Source organism: Heptranchias perlo, chromosome 25 (assembly GCF_035084215.1).
Source record: "Heptranchias perlo isolate sHepPer1 chromosome 25, sHepPer1.hap1, whole genome shotgun sequence".
Taxonomy (NCBI): Eukaryota; Metazoa; Chordata; class Chondrichthyes; order Hexanchiformes; family Hexanchidae; genus Heptranchias; species Heptranchias perlo.
In genome coordinates, this window is record NC_090349.1 from 12,657,536 (window position 1) to 12,680,320 (window position 22,785).

General features: G+C 45.0%; 1 protein-coding gene across 2 annotated transcripts in view; it reads right to left on the bottom strand.

The window, feature by feature from the left end:
* Positions 1–16,126: 16,126 nt before the first annotated feature.
* The window catches only part of LOC137342029 (solute carrier family 2, facilitated glucose transporter member 11-like), a 47,538-nt gene continuing 40,879 nt past the window's right edge, over positions 16,127–22,785 (bottom strand). For both annotated transcript variants that reach the window (XM_068005633.1, XM_068005634.1), the window contains exons 10-12: positions 20,800–20,875; positions 19,203–19,330; positions 16,127–17,757 (exon numbers count right to left, since the gene is read on the bottom strand). In XM_068005633.1, the coding sequence (XP_067861734.1) occupies positions 17,590–17,757; positions 19,203–19,330; positions 20,800–20,875 (372 nt within the window). In that variant the 3' untranslated portion in view covers positions 16,127–17,589. The remainder of the gene's footprint in view (positions 17,758–19,202; positions 19,331–20,799; positions 20,876–22,785) is intronic.

Genomic DNA, 22,785 nt, shown 5'->3' on the forward strand with positions numbered 1-22,785 from the left:
TTCTAAAAATTTCCGATCTAAAGGCACAATTCCTGAATCAATAGAGCTTTGAAAGATTATGATTAACGCTTCAGCAATTCCCTTACCTACTTCTTTTAACTCCCTGGGGTGAAAACCATGAGATCCTGGAGATTTATCTGTGAAGTGCCATCATTTTCTCCATTGCCATTTTGTTACTTATATTGAATCCACTAAGTTCCTCCCCTTGATTTATTTTTAGTTTCCCTTCTATCACTGGTATTTTATCCTCTTCCGCTACTGTGAAAACGTATACGAAGTATTCGTTTACTAAATCTGCCATTACCTTGTTGTCTATTACAGCATCACCCACATCTCCTTAAACCACTCTCTTACTCAATATATTTATAAAAACTTTTACTATTTGCCTTTATATTACTTGCAAGTATTTTATCGTATTCCTTTTTTGCAGCTCTTAATATTTTTTTTGTGTCCCTTTGTTACTTTCTATATTTCTCCCAGTCCTCTGGATTACCACTGTTCTTGGCTTTTGTGCAAGTCACTTCCTTTAGTTTTATATTCCGTCTTACCTCATATGTTGACCATGATTACTTGACTGTACAAGTGGAACTTTTGCTCTTTAGGGATAAGTGTTGGTCTTTTATTGTACTAAATACTTCTTTGAATACCTCCCACTGTTTTTCTGCAGCTCAGCCCAGTTTAACGTGTTCAGCTTATAACTCATTACTTCAAAGTCAGCCTTACTTAAGTTTAAAACCTTGGTTTGTGTGTGATCTCTCTCCTTCTCAAACTTAATGTCAAACTCTATCATGCTATGGTCACTGTTTGTAAGATGCTCCCTTACTGTCAGATTATTAATTAGTTCTGGCTCGTTACTCATTACTAAGTCGAGTATGGCTTGTACCCTTGTCAGTTCTAAAACATATTGTTTCAGAAAACTGTCCTGGATGCACTCTAGAAATTCATTGCCTTTACGACTTGAGATGTTTTGCATCTCCTATGTGAAAATTAAAATCGCCCATTATAACTGCTTTGCCTTCGCAACATGCTTCTCTGATCTCTGTGCTTATGCAGCCCTCTACTACATCACTGCTGTCAGGAGTTCTTGCTCCCAGTTCAACCCTCAGTTTTAGCCTCTGGACCATGATACACTTGCTCTATGACTGAAGAATGACATATGGTGCACAGAATAACAACACTAGAATCATAGAATGGTACAACACAGGAGGCCATTTGGCCCATTGTGCCTGTGCTGGCTCTTTGAAAGAGCTATCCAATTAGTCCCATTCCCCTGCTCCTTCTTCATAGCCCTATAAATTTTTCCCCTTCAAGTATTTATCCAACTCCCTTTTGAAAGTTATTATTGAATCTGCTTCCACCACCCTTTCAGGCAGTGCATTCCAGATCACAACAGCCCGTTGCGTAAAAAAATTTTTCCTCACGTCGCCTCTGGGTCTTTTGCCAATTAGCTGAAATCTGTGTCCTCTCGTTACCGACCCGACTGCCACTGGAAACAGTTTCTCCTCATTTACTCTATTAAAACCCTTCATGATTTTGAACACCTCTATTAAATCTCCCCTTAACCTACTCTGCTCTAAGTAGAACAATCCCAGTTTCTCCTGTCTCTCCACGTAACTGAAGACCCTCATCCCTGGCACCATTCTAGTCGTCATTGGTCTTCCCTTCCCTCAAGATTAAGTCAAGTCAGGTCCAAACGCCACTTACGGTTAGGATTTGGAATCTGACCCCGTGAATGGGAGTCGAAACTCTTCCTGCTGCAGCTGCACTACTTTAACAGTGATTTTCTTTTATTACACAAATTATTTTGAAAGTCAGTACAGTCAGCATGGCGTTATGTGTCTGTGATTACAATCTTAGTTCTGGAAGAAAGAACACAGAATATTAAATACAGTGCCACAGGCAGCATTAAGTAAAGCATAAGCAAAATACTGCAGATGCTGGAAATCTGAAATAAAAACAGAAAATGCTGGTAAACACTCAGCAGGTCAGGCAGCAACTGTGGAGAGAGAAACAGAGTTAACGTTTCATGTCGATTACCTTTCATCAGAACTGGAAAAAGTTACAGATCTTAGCATTAAGTAAATGCCAATTGTGGTGTGGTCCTGAGCCACAAGGCAGGAAGGTCCCAGGTTCAATGCTTGGTCAGTCCTGAATTGCTATTCAGTGACCCCTGCTGGAAAGTGAAAAACAGTGATCTCAGCCTTGAATTGTCCCGTGGTCAATTAATCTGCTGTCACTTGCTGTCTGAGCTCATACAAGAAGAATGGCTACTTCATGAGGTACCAAATATCTGCTGGTAGCTGTGGAACTGTATCCTGGTGCTTGTCAGCACCTTCAGAAGAAGAGTGAAAAAAATACAGTGAAACAGCACAGAGGGCTTAAAGAGTTAAATTATGAGGCCAGGTTGCATAAACTTAGCTTGTATTCCCTTGAGTATAGAAGATTCAGGGGCGATCTGAACAAAGTGTTTAAAATGTTAAATGGATTCAATAGGGTAGATACAGAGAAACTATTTCCTCAGGCGGGGGAATCAAGAACGAGGGGACATAATCTTAAAATTAGAGCTAGGCCATTTAGGAGGGAAATCAGGAAGCATTTTTTCACATAAAGGGTAGTAGAAATCTGGAACTCTCTTCCCCCAAAAGGCTGGGACAATTGAAGCTTTCAAGACTGAGATTGATAGATTTTTTTTAGGTAAGGATATCAAGGGATATGGAACTAAGGCAGGTAAATGGAGGTGAGGTACAGATCAGCCATGATCTAATTGAATGGCCCACTCCTGTTCCTACAATCTCTGTTCTGTATCCTTCCATTAATAAATGGTGACAGATTATACTGAAGTCCTTATATTTCTGTGGAAAATGCAATAATGTTTTGTTGTTGGAAACAGTCAGTAAATTACAGTCATATAACAATATATTTTCCGACATTGGACACTTTGGGGGGAAAATTGGATAGGGTCTGTTTTTGAACGAGGGGTAGCACGATCCGCTATTACCCCGCACCCAATGGTCCCTGCGCAGGCGGGGCGAGACTTTCGTCAGGCCTAAGGACTTACCTGCAAGCAGCGTTGGACATTAGCGTTGAATGAGGATTCTGTGCAATTTGCACTTTCCACCAGCAGGAGGAGCTCCAATCTCTTAAAGGCAAGCTGTCTGTTAGAAATCTCTTAAAGGTAGCTGGTACCTGTTATTTGCTGAAAATAACAGTCTGCTGTCTGCACAAAGTCTGAACGGAGATCAGACATCGTACAGATAAAAAACAGATGCAGGTCCCATCCCTATGTTTACACACTGATGAGTTATGTTAAAGGTTGCGCACCACTAAATCCCACACTCTCCAATCTGCATGCCAGACCTCACCAATCTGCCAATCTGAGTTGATACCAGGCCTGCAAGAGTGCATGCACCAAGGTTCTCTGCTGATGCACTAGAGGTCTTGGTGCAAGAGGTGGACAGAAGGAGGGACATCCTATATCTGCGGGGGGGGGGGGGGGAAAGAGGTCCTCCAGACTTATACCCAAAAGACAGTGGGAGGCAGCAGGGGATAAAGTCAATGCCAGGCGCACAGCATCATGAACATGGATGCAGTGCAGGAAGAAGTTCAATGCTTTGACACGAGTGGTCAAGGTGAGTGAGGTCAACTGTCAAGTGGCGTCTCCCACCAACTACACCACTAGCCGCATCCACTGCACCACGCACTACACCCCCCATCACCCATCTACCAACAAACTCTTTCCATCAGTACTCAACTCTTCCAATCAGATGCTTCCTCTCACCCTTACACATTACCACTGTTGCAAGCCGCCCACCCACAACTCACAGGCCACACACACTGGCAGCTATTCAACCATGACAGGCACATCACCCAGACACACATCCCGCTTTCTTGCAGGAGAATATGGCGCATATCAGGAGGCAGTAAGTGGCCATGGCATTTAGCCCCTCGAGCCTTTTCCGCCATTCAATGAGATCTTGGTGGACTTGTGCCTAACTCCATATACCCGTCTTAGCCCCATATCCCTTAGTACTCTTGGTTCACAGAAATCCATCAATCTCAGATTTAGAATTCACAACTGCCATTTGCAGAAGAGGGTTCCAAACTTCTCCCATCCTTTGCATGTAGAAGCATTTCCTAACTTCACTCCTGCATGTCCTGGTTCTAAATGTTAGGTTAAGACCCCTAGTCCTAGTATTCAAGTATCGGAGACCTTCAGAAACAGTTACAATGTCTCGGCAGCCAGAAGCAATAATCCAGCCACTAACCTATAAATCCAGCATGGTCTCCTTAAATAGCGCTGGTGGGGGGGTCCTCCAGGCATTCTAAGACACGTTCCGATGGTTGCGGTTAAGACTGTGCATTGAGTTGAGCGTTAAATGCCAAAATGGTATCTATCACTTTAAATCAGCGTTGCACGCTGATTGTATCCATTTTCTCCTTACTTTACATGCTTCCGGTGTTCGTTATCTGCGCCTGCGCTAACTCCTTTTCCAAGATGGTGTCTGGCACACGTCATGCTGGAAACGTGCGTGCGCAGCCAGGACACCATCTTGGCACTTCGGAGGCATTTAGTCCCTCAAAAAACAAATGGAACAACAGGCGCTACACGGCCCAATTTACCGCCCAGAGATTATTTACTTTTATAACTTAATTATGCCCATCTGATGGAAAGCTTGAGGATCATCCATTGGGACATCAGCACATCATTAAACTTGGGTATTATTCTAATTAACCAGCTGGTTCAACATTACTATCAGGAACACAGGGATGCAGCACCCCCACTACCAAGTCACCCCACATAATTTTCAAGCCCAGCAGCAACATGAGGAGATTCTAGTAATGATATACACCCCATTAAGTAAAATATCCACTGGGGACAAATAAACTAATTACATAGAGAGATGAGTCTAAACATAGAGAGAGGGAGGGCGGGGGGCCATGAAGGAATTTAAACACGAAAATGAGAATTTTAAATTGGAGGCACTGAGAGAACAGAAGCCAATGTACGTCAGCAAGGACAGGGATAATAGGTGAGTGGGATTTGGTGTGGGATTAGATATTGGCAGCAGAGTACTGGATAAGCTGAAGTTTATGGAGGGTGTAAGATGGGAGGCCATCCACGAGAGCATGGGACTAGTCAATTCTGGAGGTGACAAAGGCATGGACGAGGGTTTCGGCAGCAAATGGGGTTTAAGGAGATGGTTTTTTTTTATTCGTTCACGCGATGTGGGCGTCGCTGGCAAGGCCGGCATTTATTGCCCATCCCTAGCGAGATTTTTACAACTGAGTGGCTTGCTAGGCCATTTAAGAGGGCAATTAAGAATCAACCACATTGCTGTGGGTCTGGAGTCACATATAGGCCAGACCGGGTAAGGACGGCAGGTTTCCTTCCCTAAAGGACATTAGTGAACCAGATGGGTTTTTACGACAATCCGGTAGTTTCATGGCTATCATTACTGATACTAGTATTTTAATTCCAGATTTTTATTTAATTAATTGAATTTAAATTCGCCAGCCGCCGTGGCGGGATTTGAACTCGTGACTCTGGATTTTAGTCCAGGCCTCTGGATTACTAGCCCAGTAACATAACCACTACGCTACCGTAGTGTAGAAAAGAAGCCAAGGGCTATCTCAGCTCTCCAGGAGATCCGGGAGTAGTGGGTAGTTTTGGCAGAGGAGATCAAGGCCTGGGAGTGATTGATGTGGTCCAGCCAGATCTGATGACGGATGTCCACATCAGGTGTGCACCAGATACACTCTAGTCCTCACCCCTTGGACTTGAGAAGCAAAGATGGGGGCCATATTGAGATGGGAGAGAGTGAAGGTTTTGTTGGAGATGAGGGGGTGGATGAGTAAGTTGACAGCTGCAGGACTATCATGGTGAATGGAGGACCAAAGGCTAGACAGCGGCGAGTTTTAAGGTGCAGTTGCAAGAGACTTGGGGAAATGTTTCTTCCAGGGCAAATGCAGAGGAAGGGGATTTGGAAAAGGGTAAGGAGATGTAGTGGTGAGGGATACAAGGAAGTGGTTGGAGATAGCCTTATTTGTGATTAATACCATGGCAATAGAGAGGCCATGGGAGATGGCAAGGTCGAGGGGGTGTCCATGAATATGGATAAGAGAGTTTATATGGATGGAGAGGTTAAATTTACATCTTGAAATACAGAACTGCTTGGGTTTAACTTTTAAATATCATTTTTGTGAGCCTTCCCTTCAAAGTCGAAAAAAGACCTAAAACTGTAGCAAAACTACATATGCGCAAACTGAGTAAGCAAATGAGCTCAGTGCTCCCTTCGAGGCCTCTTCACAATATCAATGGTGCCAGCAACTGTCTGCAGTATGGTGAGAGCAGTCAGACCAAGAGAAAGGTAAAGGGGGGAATTCAAGTATATAAGTATATATTACCATTCAACTCTCAACCTCTGCACCGCACCTGGAGAAAGTGATTTCATGAGAAAATCTGCAGTCTTATTCACAAATTACATGCCATGGAAGCCTATCTTTTAAGCAAACTGTAAGAGGGGAGGATATATCAATGTAAGAAGAGCTTCGCCTATAAACTACCACCGCAGAAGCCTGGTTACCACTGCCCGACGCACAAGGGAGGCCGAGCAGAAACTCCAAAGTCAGGATGTAAAAACACCAGGAGCGTGAAATGGCTGTTTGGACACGGTAAGTACCCACTAAAATAGACTGAAAAAGTTAGGGCTACTCTGGACTGACACAAGGAGCCTGTCTTGCTGCCATTTAAATTTCGCAAATATTTAATTAAGCTGGGATTCAGCCTGAGGGAGCTTTTTAGCTGTCAGAGACTTGTACAAAAAGTCTGTGTCAGAATTTTTCAATTTTTTTTCAAATTTATGTGACTTCGAGTGTCCTGGAAATGCTTAGAGGCCTGAATGGGGAAAGAGAGAGGAGAAAAAAATGCCTTTTCTACTCGGAAATGGAATGGAATTCCGACACAGGGAATAACAAAGAGTCAGGCACTATGCCCGTAGGCTCATCAGGAGGAATGCGGTAAGGATCTGGATGGATCTTAGGGGACAAGGGCTACCCGCTAAAGCCGTCGCTGATGGCACCCTACAGCAGGACCAATAGTGCAGCACAGGAAAGGTACAACCGTGTGCACGTGCCAAGTAGTGAAGAAAACAATAGGGGTGCTGAAATCATGCTTCTGGTGCTTGGACAGGTCGGGGAAAGTTTATAGTATTCACCTGTCAAAGTGGCGAGGATTGTGGTGGAATGCTGTGCATTGCACAACTTTGCCCTGCAGGAAGGACTGACCCTTAACCAGGCAGACGGGTGGAAATGGATGAGGTGGAGGACCATGGTTTGTGGCCCCCGCCACTCTCCCGAGGAAACCACTGCAGACGGCAGGGCAGCGAGAGAGCAGCTGGTGGCTCATACATTTGGACAGTGATGAAAGTGGCAAAATGCCTCCCCTCCCCAGGAAAGCGCACAAAAGGACAAGCAATATTAAAAGTGAAACAGTGAACTTTTGAACTTCTAGCAGTAACAACAAATTAGTGCAAAACTTTAATTAAACATTGAGGTGCTTAGTGCAAAACTATCAATAAAAATGGAGTGAATTTAGTCATTTTCTTCTTGGAAAATAGCTGTAATAGGTTGATATTAATAAAATGTTTCAAACAATTACAATTGACTTTTGACTAAGATTTAAGGATAACAACAACAATAAAACTTATTATAAAAACAATCATAAAAGAATCATTAAATAACAAAACACCAATGATCGAATAACAACGAACAGCAAAAAAATTAACAGACTTGCCCCCTCAGAGGCATGACTGAGGGTCGCTGTGACAAAGTCTGAGCAAGAGGAGGTATACTCTGTCCGAGAGGGGGACCCTATTTTGTCCTGGTCCTCATCCCTCCCTGTGAGCTGACCTCTCTTGTGCCAAGGGCACGACCTCTGTGTCTTGTCCATTGGCTGCAATCAGCGAGCTCGGAGCTGGTGCTCCAAGCGGACATTGGGAGAAGTAGCGTCTGGTGGAGGGCAAGCTGTTGGCTCTTGGGTCTGTACTGTGTCTGCGGTGGGAGGCAGCACATGGGGTGTCACGGGTGTCTGGTGCAGTACGGCTGTGCTCGCTGCATTCACCTCAGCGACATGTGAAAGAACCTGGCAAAGGTGACCTACATTATGCCCAATATTTGCCAGCTGGTCACAAATGTTCTGGCCAACGCCCTTGATGTCCTGTCTCATGAAGGCGAGTCAAGGTTGCGCTCGCAACCATCGTTCACCTCACCTGCCGACTAATGAAGTCCTCTCCCCAGTCGTCATCAACACGGGGCCGATTTGTACCCCATCTTACAGGGGACTGGGACACATCTACCCCAACTCCCATAGGTCCCTCACCCCCCGACAAGTTGAACTCATCAATCGTGTTTCCTCCCACAGGCCCAGCAGCAGCAGCTTGGCGGCTGCCTGTGAGAGGGGAGTTGCGTGTGTCTCCCACAGATCTAGAGGGCCAGGAGTTGGAGAGGCGGAGAGGTGAGGCTTGTTGCGGTCAAGCGTGTCTTCCCCCCCCAAATCAGCACCCTGAAGGTGCCGTGTGGGGAAAGGAGTGCCCACACCACTTCACTTGCCCTCCCCCCCCCCACCCAGGTTGCACACCCACCTCTTTCCCCCCCACCCCCCATTCTTCCTCCTCCCGCTCACTTACCATGTCACCGCCCTCTACAACCACCAAATCACCAACCTCTGCAGCCCATGCATCCTCAGAAGGCTGTGCACCTATGGGAAGAACAAAAAATGTGACAATGGTGAAGCATGTACATCTGCCACATCACAGAAGCTCATATGCTGCATTAACTTCCAATGGCTTTCTAAAATTTTTATTTACATTTACATAAAACCCTGGATGACAAAAGAGATAGTGAGTAAGATGAAATGGAAAAAAGGGGCGTATGACAGATGTCAGGTTGATAACACAAGTGAGAACCAGGCAGAACATAGAAAGTTCAGAGGGGAAGTGAAAAAGAAAATAAGAGGGGCAAAGAGAGAGTATGAGAATAGACTGGCGGCCAACATAAAAGGGAATCCAAAAGTCTTCTACAGGCATGTAAACAGTAAGCGGGTAGTAAGAGGAGGGGTGGGGTCAATTAGGGACCATAAAGGAGATATACTCATGGAGGCAGAGGGGATGGCCGAGGTACTATCTGTCTTCATCAAGGAAGAAGATGCTGCCGCAGTCTCAATAAAGGAAGATATAGTTGAGATACTGGTTGGGCTAAAAACTGATAAAGAGGTACTAGAAAGGCTAGCTGTACTTAAAGTAGATAAGTCACCCCGTCCGGATGGGAGGCATCCTAGGATGCTGAGGGAAGTAAGGGTGGAAATTGCGGAGGTACTGGTCATAATCTTCCAAACATCCGTAGATACAGGGGTGGTGCCAGAGAACTGGAAAATTGCAAATGTTACACCCTTGTTCAAAAAAGGGTGCAAGGATAAACCCAGCAACTATAGGCCAGTCAGTTTAACCTCAGTGGTGGGGAAACTTTTAGAAACGATAATCCGGGACAGAATTAACAGTCACTTGGACGAGTGTGGATTGATTAGAGAAAGCCAGCATGGATTTGTTAAAGGCAAATCGTGTTTAACTAACTTGATCAGAGTATTTTGATGAGGTGACAGAGACGGTAGATGAGGCCAATGCAGTTGATATGGTGTACATGGACTTTCAAAAGGCGTTTGATAAAGTGCCACCTAGTAGGCTTATCAGATCGCGGCCCATGGAATAAAGGAGGCAGTAGCAACATGGATACAGAATTGGCTCAGGGACAGGAAAGAGAGCAGTGAACAGTTGTTTTTCGGACTGGAGGGAGGTGTACAGTAGTGTTCCCCAGGGGTCAGTGCAGGGACCACTGTTTTTCTTGATATATATTAATGACTTGAACTTGGGTGTACAGGGCAAAATTTCAAAATTTGCAGATGACGCAAAACTTGGAAGGTTAGCAAACAGTGATAGACTTCAAGAGGATGTAGACAGGCTAGTGGCATGGGCGGACACATGACAGATGAAATTTAATGCAGAAAAATGCGAAGTGATACATTTCGGTAGGAAGAACGAGGAGAGGCAATATGGTGGGCACAACTCTAAAAGGGGTGCAGGAACAGAGAGATCTGGGGGTATATGTGCACAAATCGTTGAAGGTGGCAGAGCAGGTTGAGAAAGCAGTTAAAAAAGCATACAGGATCCTGGGCTTTATAAATAGAGGTATAGAGTACAAAAGTATGGAAGTCATGATGAACCTTTATAAAACACTGGTTCGGCCACAACGTGTCCAGTTCTGAGCACCTCACTTCAGGAAAGATGAAGGCCTTAGAGAGGGTGCAGAAGAGATTTACTAGAATGATGCCAGGGATGAGGGACTTTAGTTACGTAGATAGACTGGATAAGCTGGGGTTGTTCTCCTTGTAACAGACGGTTGCGAGGAGATTTGATAGAGATATTCAAAATCATGAAGGGTCGAGACAGGTTAGATAGAGAGAAACTGTTCCCATTGGCGGAAGGGTCAAGAACCAGAGGACATAGATTTAAGGTGATTGGCAAAAGAACCAAAGGTGACATGAGGAAAAACTTTTTTACACAGCAAGTGGTTAGGATCTGGAATGCACTGCCCGAGGTGGTGGTGGGGGCAGATTCAATCATGGCCTTCAAAAGGGAACTGGATAAGTATTTGAAAGGAAAAAATTTGCAGGGCTATGGGGAAGGGCGGGGGAGTGGGACTAGCTGGTTTGCTCTTGCACAGAGCCGGCGCGGAGTTGATGGGCCGAATGGCCTCCTTCCATGCTGTAACCTTTCTATGATTCTATGAAATATAGTTACATTAAACTAACTTACCTCGAAGAATCTAGATTGAATTGGTGGGCGTGTCTTCTCTCACACACTTTTTCTTCCGTATGAACAATCGCTGCTCAGATTCCCACTAGAGAATACTGGTCTTTTCTCAGCTTCCCATTGTTGGAAGTGCCGGCACTAAAGGCCGTGGATACAATGTGAGTAAGTTTGTATGTAACGAGCAGTGAGCGGGTCTCATTCGCCGCTCACAGCAATTTCCGGGCCAACGTACCATCACTTCAACTTTATTTGGTTTCTATGAAGCAAATTATTTTTCTCCACCATAAAATCTGGACGGTTTAGTGTGGTCTCCTTCACTGTAATGCTATTAAAATGAACATTTGCAACCTTTGTTTCAATCTCCCAAACTCTTATTTGTCCAAGTCCTTTTCTACTGTTTTTAAAAAATATATTAAGGCTTTTCTTTTATGGGAAAAAGACCACCACAAATTAGGATTCTCTTTTCTGCCTTTGAAAAGAGAACCTACCTTTACTGTATCACTGTAATGTTAGTGTATTGGTGCATTAATGTTATATTGGAGACCAAGGCTTTTTGTTTGTAAGGGCCTTATATATTTGTACCTGTTATTTACTGACGGGATTTTTAGATTGCAACTGTCTGTGCAATGGTGTGGATCAGCCATCTTTTTAACAAGTATTTGTGAATTGAATACTGTTCCCTTGAGCAGCAGTATCGCTGATTTTAGTTGCACTCTTACATTAATACAGTGTTGAAAATTGTTTAATCAACATGTTACTTATTTATTGATACATACATTCAGAATACTGATACTTGTTGCAGGCTCTTTAAGCCACATTCGGGAATTTAATTGGTATCACCTGAGTAGATGGCACTGTTGAAAACGTTGGGTACAAACACATCTTCAATATCACAATTCAAACATGCTTTACTGCATTCCAGTTATCTAAAATAGCATTTCATTCACTAATTCTCCAAAGGTGCAGCATTATAAAGGGCTCCTGCCCACTCACTGATGCTTTCTAACCTACAATTCAGTGATTTTGCAGAAGATTCTGTGCACTCAATCTGAGGTAGGCTCAAGAGGAGTGTTTGTTTAACTTAATCTCTATCATTTAATAAATACTATCAATATTGCTTAGTTCTAACAGGGTTTCATATTAACCAGATATCTGTACTGCCCCTATACTGTTCAGCATATTAATATTGCCCTCACATTGATACCTTTGGAGAGGATCAATTATCACAGTTGATCTTTTCATTCTGAAATTTTGATTGCCAATACACCATCTGTTTTCCATGGTTGTGTACTGATTTTTCTAGCATCTCTATTTTTCTTCAGTATCTCAAATTCCTCAACATGCCATTGACTGATCTTCACAATTTCAGATCAATCTAATCCTATCTCCCAGCAGTGTTATTCATAACTGCGCTCTCTCTCTTTCACAGCTGCAGCTGTTTCTTCAGTTTTCCTGGATGCTTTGACTTGTTCCTACCATCTCCTCTAGTAATGGGCCTATTTCATGGTGCCCAGCCATTGTTTGGCTTCGTAGCCCTAAAAACTGCTGTTGTCATAGCGGTATGATAATAAACATCTGAAGCCACTTCAGACCCTTCTCCTCTGTAACCCTCGGGCGATCTGCTACTCCATGTTTCTGTAAATTCTGCTACAGCCCACGAGCTCAGAGGGAGGGGAGAGAGAGAGAAAGGGAGGGAGAGGGAGACCCTCAACAAAAGGTTTGTGAGTAACTGTGCTGGAGGACATGAGCTTCTTAGCAGTGGATTACTGCAGCTGCTACTTACACAGCAGGGAAGAGTCGTTAAAACATAAGGAAAAAGCAAAGACATTATTCAGGCCATCAAGCTCATCCCTCTAGGATTTCAATGCACACTCTTCAACTCAACTGGCTCTTGAACTCCCCTAATGTTTTGACTTCATGACCTTATAAGCGGTCATCATCCTTTGATATTTCTTTCCTCCAAATCAGCTTTAATTTTTTTTAAATTATGGCCCCCTGTCCTACTGGCCTGGGTCCACCTTCATACAATCATAGAAAGTTACGGCTCAGAAGGAGCCCATTCGGCCCATTGTGTTCGTGCCGGCCGAAATAGAGCAATCCTGCTTAATCACACTTTCCAGCACTTGGTCCGTAGCCCTGTAGGTTACGGCACTTCAAGTGCACATCCAAGTACTTTTTAAACGAGTTGAGGGTTTCTGCCTCTACCACCCTTTCAGGCAGTGAGTTCCAGACCTCACCACCCTCTGAGTGAAAACATTTCTCCTCAGCTCCCCTCTAATCCTTCTACCAATTACTTTGAATCTATGCCCCCTGGTCACTGACCCCTCTGCTAAGTGAAATAGGTCCTCCCTATCCACTATCTAGGCCCCTTATAATTTTATATCCCTCAATTAAATCTCCCCTCAGCCTCCTTTGTTCCAAAGAAAACAACCTCAGCCTATCCAATCTTTTCTCACAGCTAAAATTCTCAAGCCCTGGCAACATCCTCGGAAATCTCCTCTGTACCCTCTCTAGTGCAATCACATCTTTCCTATAATGTGGTGACCAGAACTGTATGCAGTACTCAAGCTGTGGCCTAACCAATGTTTTATACAGTTCTAGCATAACCTCCCTGCCTCAGCTAATAAAGGAAAGTATCCCGTATACCTTTTTAACCACCTTATCTACCTGTCCTGCTACCTTCAGGGATCTGTGGACATGCACTCCAAGGTCCCTCTCTTCCTCTACACCTGTCAGTATCCTCCCATTTATTGCATACTTCCTTGCCTTGTTTGTCCTCCCCAAATGCATTCCCTCACACTTCTCTGGATTGAATTCCATTTGCCACTTTTCTGCCCACCTGACCAGTCCATTGATATCTTCCTGCAGTCTACAGCTTTCCTCCTCACCATCAACCACACGGTCAATTTTTGAATCATCTGGAAACTTCTTGATCAAGCCCCCCACATTCAAGTCCAAATCATTAATATATACCGCAAAAAGCGAGGGACCTAGTACTGAGCCTTGCAGAACCCCACTGGAAACTGCCTTCCAGTCGTCAACCATTACCCTTTGCTTCTGCCACTGAGCCAATTTTGGATCCCTTGAATCCCATAGGGTTTTACTTTTTTGACCAGTCTGCCATGTGGGACCTTGTCAAGTCTTGCTAAAATCCACGTAGACTACATCAAACGCGTTACCCTCATCGACCCTCCTAGTTACCTCCTCAAAAAATTCAATCAAGTTCGTCAGACACGACCTTCCCTTAACAAATCCATGCCGACTGTCCTTGATTAACCCGTGCCTTTCTAAATGACGATTTATGCTGTCCCTCAGAATTGATTCCAATAATTTGCCCACCAGCAAGGTTAGACTGACTAGCTTATAATTACTAGGTCTATCTTTTTCTTCCTTTTTAAACAACGGTACGACGTTAGCAGTCCTCCAATCCTACAGCACCATGCCTGTAGCCAGGGAGGATTGGAAAATGATTGTCAGAGCCTCTGCTATTTCCTCCCTGGCTTCTCTTAACTGCCTGGGATACATTTCATCCGGGCCTAGCGATTTATCTACTTTCAAAGATACTAAACCCTTTAATACTTCCTCTCTCGCTATGTTTATCCCATCCAATATTTCACACTCCTCCTCAACTACAATCTCTGCATCGTCCCCCTCTTTTGTGAAGACAGACGCAAACTGTTCATTGAGAATCATACCCACATCTTCCGCCTCCACACATAGGTTACCTTTCTGGTCTCTAATAGGCCCTACTCTTTCCTTAGTTATCCTCTTGCTCTTTATGTATTTATAAAACATTTTTGGGTTTTCCTGAATTTTACTTGCCAGTATTTTTTCATACCCTCTCTTTGCTTTCCCAATTTCATTTTTAATTTTACCTCTGCACTTTCTATATTCCTCTAGACTTTCTGCAGTATTGAGCTCTCGTGTCTGGCATAAGCTTCCCTTTTTTGCCTTATCTTACCCTGTATGCTCCTGGTCATCCAGGGGGCTCTAGATTTGGAATCCCACCCTTCTTCTTTGTGGGAACATGTTTACTCTAAACCCCTTGAATCTCCCCCTTGAATGCATCCCACTGCTCTGACACTGATTTACCTTCAAGTAGCTGTTGATCTGTATGCCATTTAAAACTCTGAAAACATCAGTGAGGTCCCCCTTGGCCCTTCCCTTTTCTGGACTGTAAAGCTTTAGCATCTTTAACCTTTCCTCATAGCTCATCCTATTACACTCTGGATCAGTCTTCTTGCTCTTCGCTGCATCCTCGCCAAAGCATAAATGTCCCTCTTGTAGTATGGCATCCAGATCAACACTTCTAGTACTTCTAGAATGGCCTAACCAGTGCATTGTAAAGCCTCAGCATAACTTGCATTTATACAGTGCCTTTAGCATGCAAAATGTGCCAAGAGGGAGGAGAAAATAAAACAGATAAAAATAAATAAAGGAATGGACAGCCATGGTTGTTGGATAGTTAGAAGAAGTGGCTAAAACCTTGGTCGACAAGTCTTTAGAGGCAGAGAGAGAAGAGGAAGACTCTGGTATCAACGGTGGAGTGAAGAGGAGTGGGATGCACAAAAGGCAAGGGCTGGAGGACCGACGGTGGGGTGAGGTTACACAGATAGGGTGCACCAAGGCCATGAAGGGATTTGAAGATGGAAACAAGCATTTTAAATTCAATGCTTTGGGGAACAGGAAGCCAGTGTATGAATAGCAGGTTTGGGACAATGGATGAGCAGCATTGAGAGTAGGAAAGGATAAAGGTGGTTGAGTTTTGAACAGGTTGGAATCTAGTGGAGAAAGGGAGGCCAGAAAAAAGGACATTGGAGAAATCAAGAGTCTATAGTGACAAAAGCATATGTATGGGGTTGGCAGTTGTAGGGTTAGGTCATGGCAGAGAGTGGCGACGTTGCATAAAAAGTCTTGATGATGGATAGGTTGTGGGGTTTGAAGCTCAACTCGGGGTTGAACAGGAAGTCATGGTTTTGCACAGCCTGGTTCAGTAAGCGGCCAGGGAGGAGAATGGAATCAAAGGTAAGGGAGCTGAGTTTATGGCAGGAATAAAAAAGACAATGGGTGGGAGAGGGTTAAATTGGCAAAAATGTGAAACCCGACCCCAACCTGCCCCGAACACACCCACTTTCAGTTTAACCGCGGCGGGTTTAGGGGTGTCCAAGTAACCCACTCTGGAGAGGCGCTTCTTCTGCCACGATCTGCCAACACCCCCCCGCCCCCCACCTCTCCTCCCAGTCACTCCTTCCCCACCATCCCTCCTTGCTGCTGCGGTCCAAACTCTGATCTTCTCAATTGCTGGGGACCGTCCTTAGCAGTCCCCGGCTGCTGCCTTGTACAGCAGGCTTTCCTGCCATTAAATTTGGCAGGGCCTCCGCCTTCCCGGTATTTCCGGGTTTCCCAGCCGCCGACACGCACCCCTGCTTCCTCCCCACCTCCCCGTAAACATCGGGGGCTCAGACTTTGATCTTCCTGGTGTTCAGTTGGTGGAATTTTGACTTGGTTACAACTTGATGTCAGTCAGGTAATCCTACAACACAGAGGTGGTCGTGGGGTCGAGAAGGTGGTGGAAAGGTAAAGTTGGGTGTTAGTGTACGTGTGGAAGCTGACCCCACGATTGTGGATAATGTCTCCAAATGGCAGCATGTAGATGAGGAAGGGGATGGGGCCAAGGACAGATCCGTGGGTATCTACAGAGATAATGGTGTGGGGCCAAGAAGAGATGGAGATTGCTGCAGCTGCTGTGGCTACAAACAGATAGGTAGGAGTGGAATCAAACAATGGCAGTCCCACTGAGCTAGACAACGGAAGAGAGGCGTTAGAGGAGGATTATGTGTTCAATCGTGTCAAAGTCTGCGAAGAGGTCGAGGAAGCTGAGGAGGGATAATGCATCATGATCACAATCACAGAGAATGTCATTTGTGACATTGGTTACAGCTGTTTCAGTGCAGTGCAGGGATGGAAACCTGATTGGAGAGATTCAAACAGGGAGTTGCGGGAGAGCTAGGGATGGATTTGGGAGGCAACAACACGTTAAAGGATTTTGGAGAGGAAAGGGAGGTTGGGTATCAGCATGAATATGTAATATATCCCTGTGCCTGCATGATGTCACCGAGAATCACCAACCAACTTGTGGAAGAAGAGGAGAAAGGGGTTAAGGAAAGATCTTTGGGGGATCCTGGAAGTGCGTTTGCAGCAGTGGGAAGAGAGGCCATTGCTGGAGATGTGCTTGCTGCATTTGGACAAGTGGAAGTGGAATCATACAAGGACTGTCACAGAAAGCTGGACAGTGGAGTAGAGGCAACAGAGGAGGCATTGTCAAAATAAACTAGATCACTATTATCTATATAGACAAAGAACTTCTTAGTGAGGCTGTGCAATATTTTGGTGTGAGCTCATCCTAACACATGTTTAAACTGGGACCAAAAGAAATGTGGCGATGGATGGAAAGTTTTCATGAATGAAGTTTGGTTCCACAAACCAAATCTGCTGACCAATTTTCTGAGGTAATCTGCAAATTATCTGCCACAATAATTGGACCACTATCTAAACCAACTTCTGCAATCAGTTCTCAATCCAGTGAAACAGACGATAAATACGAAATCTAGACTGGTCGTCAGCCAGCCAGACACTACGTGGTGAAGTCATGCAAACACAGCCATAACAGATAAACATTATGCACTAGTAATTACAATATGGCTGGTTTTACAGTCTTTTCACTGTTTTATCTCAACTTATTCCGGCTGAGCCCGTTGAAATTGCGCTTGTGAAACTCCTTGGAAATTTCCAGAAAGGTCTTTCCTCTCGTTTCTGGCAAAAAGAATCCAATGAACAAAGCGGAGAGGAAGCTAAGGGAAAGGAACGGCAAATAACAGAAACTGCCCAGTCCCTCCTGAAAGACAAAAAGACAGGGTGAGTGCAATCAGAGCAGACTTTTTTTGTTCTAAGGACACAAGTTATTTTGTTGTTTTCTACCTTTACCTTTTCTCAGGTTTTCCTGTCCTATTCCCCCACCCCCTCTCCAGCAGTTCTACCCCTAGGTTTTCTAATGTTAGAACTCCCGCCTCAGAGTCAGATGGTCGTGGGTTCAAGTCCCACTCCAGAGAATTGAGCACATAATCTCGGCTAACACTTCAGTGCAGTACTGAGGGAGTGCTCCACTGTCGGAGGTGCAGTCTTTCAAATGAAATGTTAAACCGGGACCATGTCTGGCCTCTCAGGTTGATGAGAAAGATCCCACGGCACTATTCCAAGAAGAGCAAGGAATTTCTCCCCGTGTCCTGGCCAATATTTAACCCTCAACTAACATCACCAAAACAATTCAATTGATCATTTATCTGACTGCTGTTTGCGTGACCTTGATGTGTACAAATTTGCTGCCGTTTCCCTGCAGCACATCATTGACTACAGTTCAAAGGTACTTAATTGGCTGTGAAGTACTTTGGGACATCCTGAGGACATAAAAGGTGCTATATAAATGCAAGTTCTTTCTTTTCTCTGTAACCTCCTGCTCCTATCTGTGCCTTACAGAAGTCACTAGATAGTGACAAAGAGTAGCTGTAGATGGCTTTCCCACTGGCCTCTGCTCAGTAGCTGCCGAACAGTACAATCAAGACTGGAACATAACAAGGTGGGGAATGATGGAAAGAAGTCCCCATTCTATCTGCGTGTGTTCCACCTCCAATGCAACAGCTCATCAGCCCACCAATCAAGAGTAATACCAATGCCCAAGTTACCTGACTGGGACTGTGGGCAGATCTGGGATGTAAAGACAGAATGCAGCAACAACCTTCTATAATTAGCCTGAGATCCCCAAACTCCATTTCAGTCAATAATGCTTTTATGCCATATCCTGGTGCAATGTCCTTATTGTCCAAGAACAGAGAGAAGTCCAGCTATAATCAGAGTGAGCTTCGGTTTGTTTTAGTTGGTGGTGCTGTGACATTGTGCTGCAACGCGTGCCCAGGTTCGTGCCAGTAATTACTCTCATGCTGACGGGAGGGAAAGCGCAGAGCCAAAGCCAGCTGCTCCTTATCAGAGAGTGAAGGAAAATCATCTAACCAAGCACCCCAAGCTGCTGCTTTATACCTCCCAGGGGCTGACTAAATAGTGACAGAGGCTTGAGAATAGATCCCCTCTGCCCCTCAAGCTAGATAATGGCACAAGAAAGAAAATACATTTAAAATGGGGAAAAAATTACAGATATTATAAAGAAGGAACCAAAAAGGATGCAGAACACAACGAAGGTTGTGGTTTGTCAGGAAGCAATTTTACATCCAGGGGATAGCCTGTCACACTATTAACAAATTAAATTTAGTCTGCATTCAAGATACTTACAACGATGAATGGGAAAGTCATCCCAACAACAATAAGGTTTATCCAGAGCAAGGAGCCATTGATCATATAGGCTGCGGGCCGTGCAGTTTGGTCAAAGATTTCCGTTGGCATGATCCCAGTTACTCCAGCTAAGGGGAAAGAAGTCACAATGGATTTAGAAGTTAGGGTGCACCAGCGCACTCGGTATCGGGGAGACACGAGACATTCTTCATGAGCAGTCAGCAGGACAGAATACAGCCCTCGCACCGTACGGTCTTTGTAACAGAGGGACACAACAGAGAGCACTGGTGTAGAGAAAAACCCACAAGGAGTGATGCTCCTTCCAATGAGGGCCCTGTAACTCGTCGTAATTGTTCACACATTTACAGCTCACCATCCCCAGCTGCTAGATTGCAGCACCTGATAAGAACGAGCACCTTCAACGATCTCTCGGGGCAGCTCCTGGCACAAACCAGTGAGCAAATGCTGAAGATTCGGGAGTCCATCAATGGGGTGATGGTCTATGTGCTTCACAACTCTCCTCTCAACTGGATGGTGGATCCTTTTGCCCCACAACTGACTGAGCGCCCTCAGTCACAGGAGATGATTGCAGTGGATAAAGTTGAAGAATAGATGCAACCTGCCTACATCTATGTACCTTGCCAGGTGAATGGTTGGTCCACAAGGTTGAACTTGTATTTGAACTTTGAACAACACCACCTGCAGAGTTAGCCTCAGCGGGTGTCCAGACACAAATGTTGGCATTTCTGTATCTCAAAATCAAGAAGAGATTGCAGTGCTGGGGAATGGAATAAATCTCCCTTCACAACACCCCAACACCTCCCAAGTCAGGTAGGACACAGGTTAGACGCAGAATTTCCTGCTTTTCCAGCAAATTGCAGGTCATTTAACCCATTAACTCCCTCTCTGTGGTTGGAGTATTTGTTGTTCCTCTTCCCCTTTTTTTTGTCCTGATTCTACTAAAATGCTTATTTATCTTTGAGCTTTGAAGTGTTCAGCCTTCAGTAATCTCAGGATTATTACACGAGCCACGAGCTAATTGACATAGGGACAAACAGATCAGGAAAGTGAGCACTTTGTTAAAGGAGTTCCATTTCTTGGGACACTGGCACCAGTACTGGGAGATGAGGGAGCTGTACCATTGGGATGAGCTGCACCTGAACCGGTCCAAGGATTAGATTATGAGGAGAGATTATATAAACTAGGCTTGCATTCCCGAGGATATAGAAGGTTAAAGGGTGATTTGATTGAGATTTATAGGATTTTGAAAGGAATTGATAGGCGAGTGTGATCGCTCACCTGACGAAGGAGGAAGCCTCCGAAAGCTTGTGATTTTCAAATAAAACAGTTGGACTATAACCTGGTGTTGTAAGATTCCTTACAAGAGTATTAGGGACATGGAGCCAAGGCGGGCAGATGGAGTTCGGATAAAGATCAGCCATGATCTCATTCAATGGCAGAACAGGCCCAAGGGGCTGAATGCTCTACTCCTGTTCCTATAAATGTTAACCTATCTTTTTTCTCTACAGATGCTGACTGTTGTGTATTTCCAGCATCTGGAGTTTTTCCTTTTTATGATTATAACTGAATGACCTACCTGGTCCAATTCCAAAGCTTAAGATGGATGCAAAGATGCAAATCATGCTCATGTATGGCATCCAGGTGATCTTGTCCTAGGTCAACAAATGGACAGTATCAGTAAGACATTTGCAAATAATCGATGGATAGATTAGTTCCAGCAGTGCAACCAAAGAATTATACTCAATCAAAGACTAGGTTCACAGAGCTCCCTCAGTGGGTCGGTGTGTTTTCCATTTGCACAAGGTTTTGGAGGGACTGTAACCTGGCAAGGAGCCGGAGCAGAGAGAGAAGAAGTGGGGAGGGGAGGGAATAAAACAGATTAAGGACTAGAAATTACCATCAGCAATGCGTGGTGAACATGGTTGTATCACATTCCTCTGTCTGTTACTTTAGCAGAGGAGTTAACCTGTTTATTTTAAAATAGCATTTAGAGGACTGTCACACGAATGCAGTACACACCCATTCACAATTATTGCTGATAATACAAAAAACAACAACTTGCCGAAATTTACAGAGGCATGAACAACGGGAGACTGGCCAGGAGACCCTTGCAATAATCGAGTCTGGAGGTGACAAAGGTATGGATGAGAGTTTCAGCAGCAGATAGGCTGAGGCAACGGCAGAGACAGGTGATGTTATGAAGTAGGCGGTCTTTGTGATGAAAAGAATGTGGGATCAGAAGCCCAGTTCAGGGTCAAACAGGACGTCGAGATTGTGCATAGTCTAGTTCAACCTAAGACAGTAGTTGGGAAGGGGAACGGAATGGTTCAAAAAGGTACAGAGTTTGTTTTGGGGGTCAAATATGATGACTTTGGGCTTCCCAATATTTAACTAGAGGAAACTGCAGCTCATCCAATACTGCAAGACTGGATGTCAAACAAGCAGTCTGAAAAGGCAGAGGCAGTGCGGGGGTGCGGTGTGGTCGAGAGAGGTGGTGGAGAAGTAGAGTTAGGTGGTGTCAGCATTCATGTGGAAGCTGACGGTATGTCTTCGGATGATAAGGGCAAGAGACATCATGTAGATAAGGAAGAGGAGACAACAAAGGATAGATCCTTTCGGGACTCTGGAGGTAACAGTGGTGGTGGTGAAGGTTGCAGGGGCAGGAAGGGAAGCCAATGTTCTAGCTACAATAAATAGGTAAGAGCGGAACTGAGCAAAGGCAGTCCCATTGAGCTGGACAATGGAGGAGAGGCGGTGGAGGAGGATGGTGTCACTGAGTGGAGAGAAAATGCACCACTGTCACAGTCACGGAGGATATCATTTGTGACTTTGATTAGGGCTGTTTCAGTGCTGTGGCAGGGGCGGAAACCTGATTGGAGAGATTCAAACATGGAGTTGGGGAAAAAATAGGCATGGATTTGGAACATGACAAGTTTAAGGACTTTGAAGAGGTGCGAGGGATGTGTTACTAAGACCAGATAGTGGTAGGAACTAGTCCCAAAACCCCGACAAACTGAGAATAAGTTACTGAGGTCCTGGTGGCAAAGGCCTCCCTGTACATGGACGACGTCACCGTCTTTTGCTCGGATCAGCTGTCGGTCCGCAGATTGATGAGCATCTGCGACCAGTTCGAACTGGCCTCGGGGGCCAGGGTAAATCGTAGCAAGAGCGAGGCCATGTTTTTTGGGAACTGGACCGACCGATCCTTTGTCCCCTTCACCGTCAGGTCGGATTACCTGAAAGTGCTGGGGATCTGGTTCGGGGGGGCCGGGGCGTGCACCAAAAACTGGGAGGAGCGCATTTCCAAGGTTAAGCAGAAACTGGGATTGTGGGATCGACGATCCCTCTCGATCGTGGGCAAGAACCTGGTCATCAGGTGCGAGGTGCTCTCGGTGTTGCTGTACGTGGCGCAGGTCTGGCCCATACCTCGCTCCTGCACCGCAACAGTCACCCGAGCCATCTTCCACTGGAGATCAAAAATGGACCGTGTCCGCAGGGTCACGATGTACAAATCTCCAGAGAAAGGGGAGAAAGGCGTGCCCAACGTGGCCCTCAACCTGAT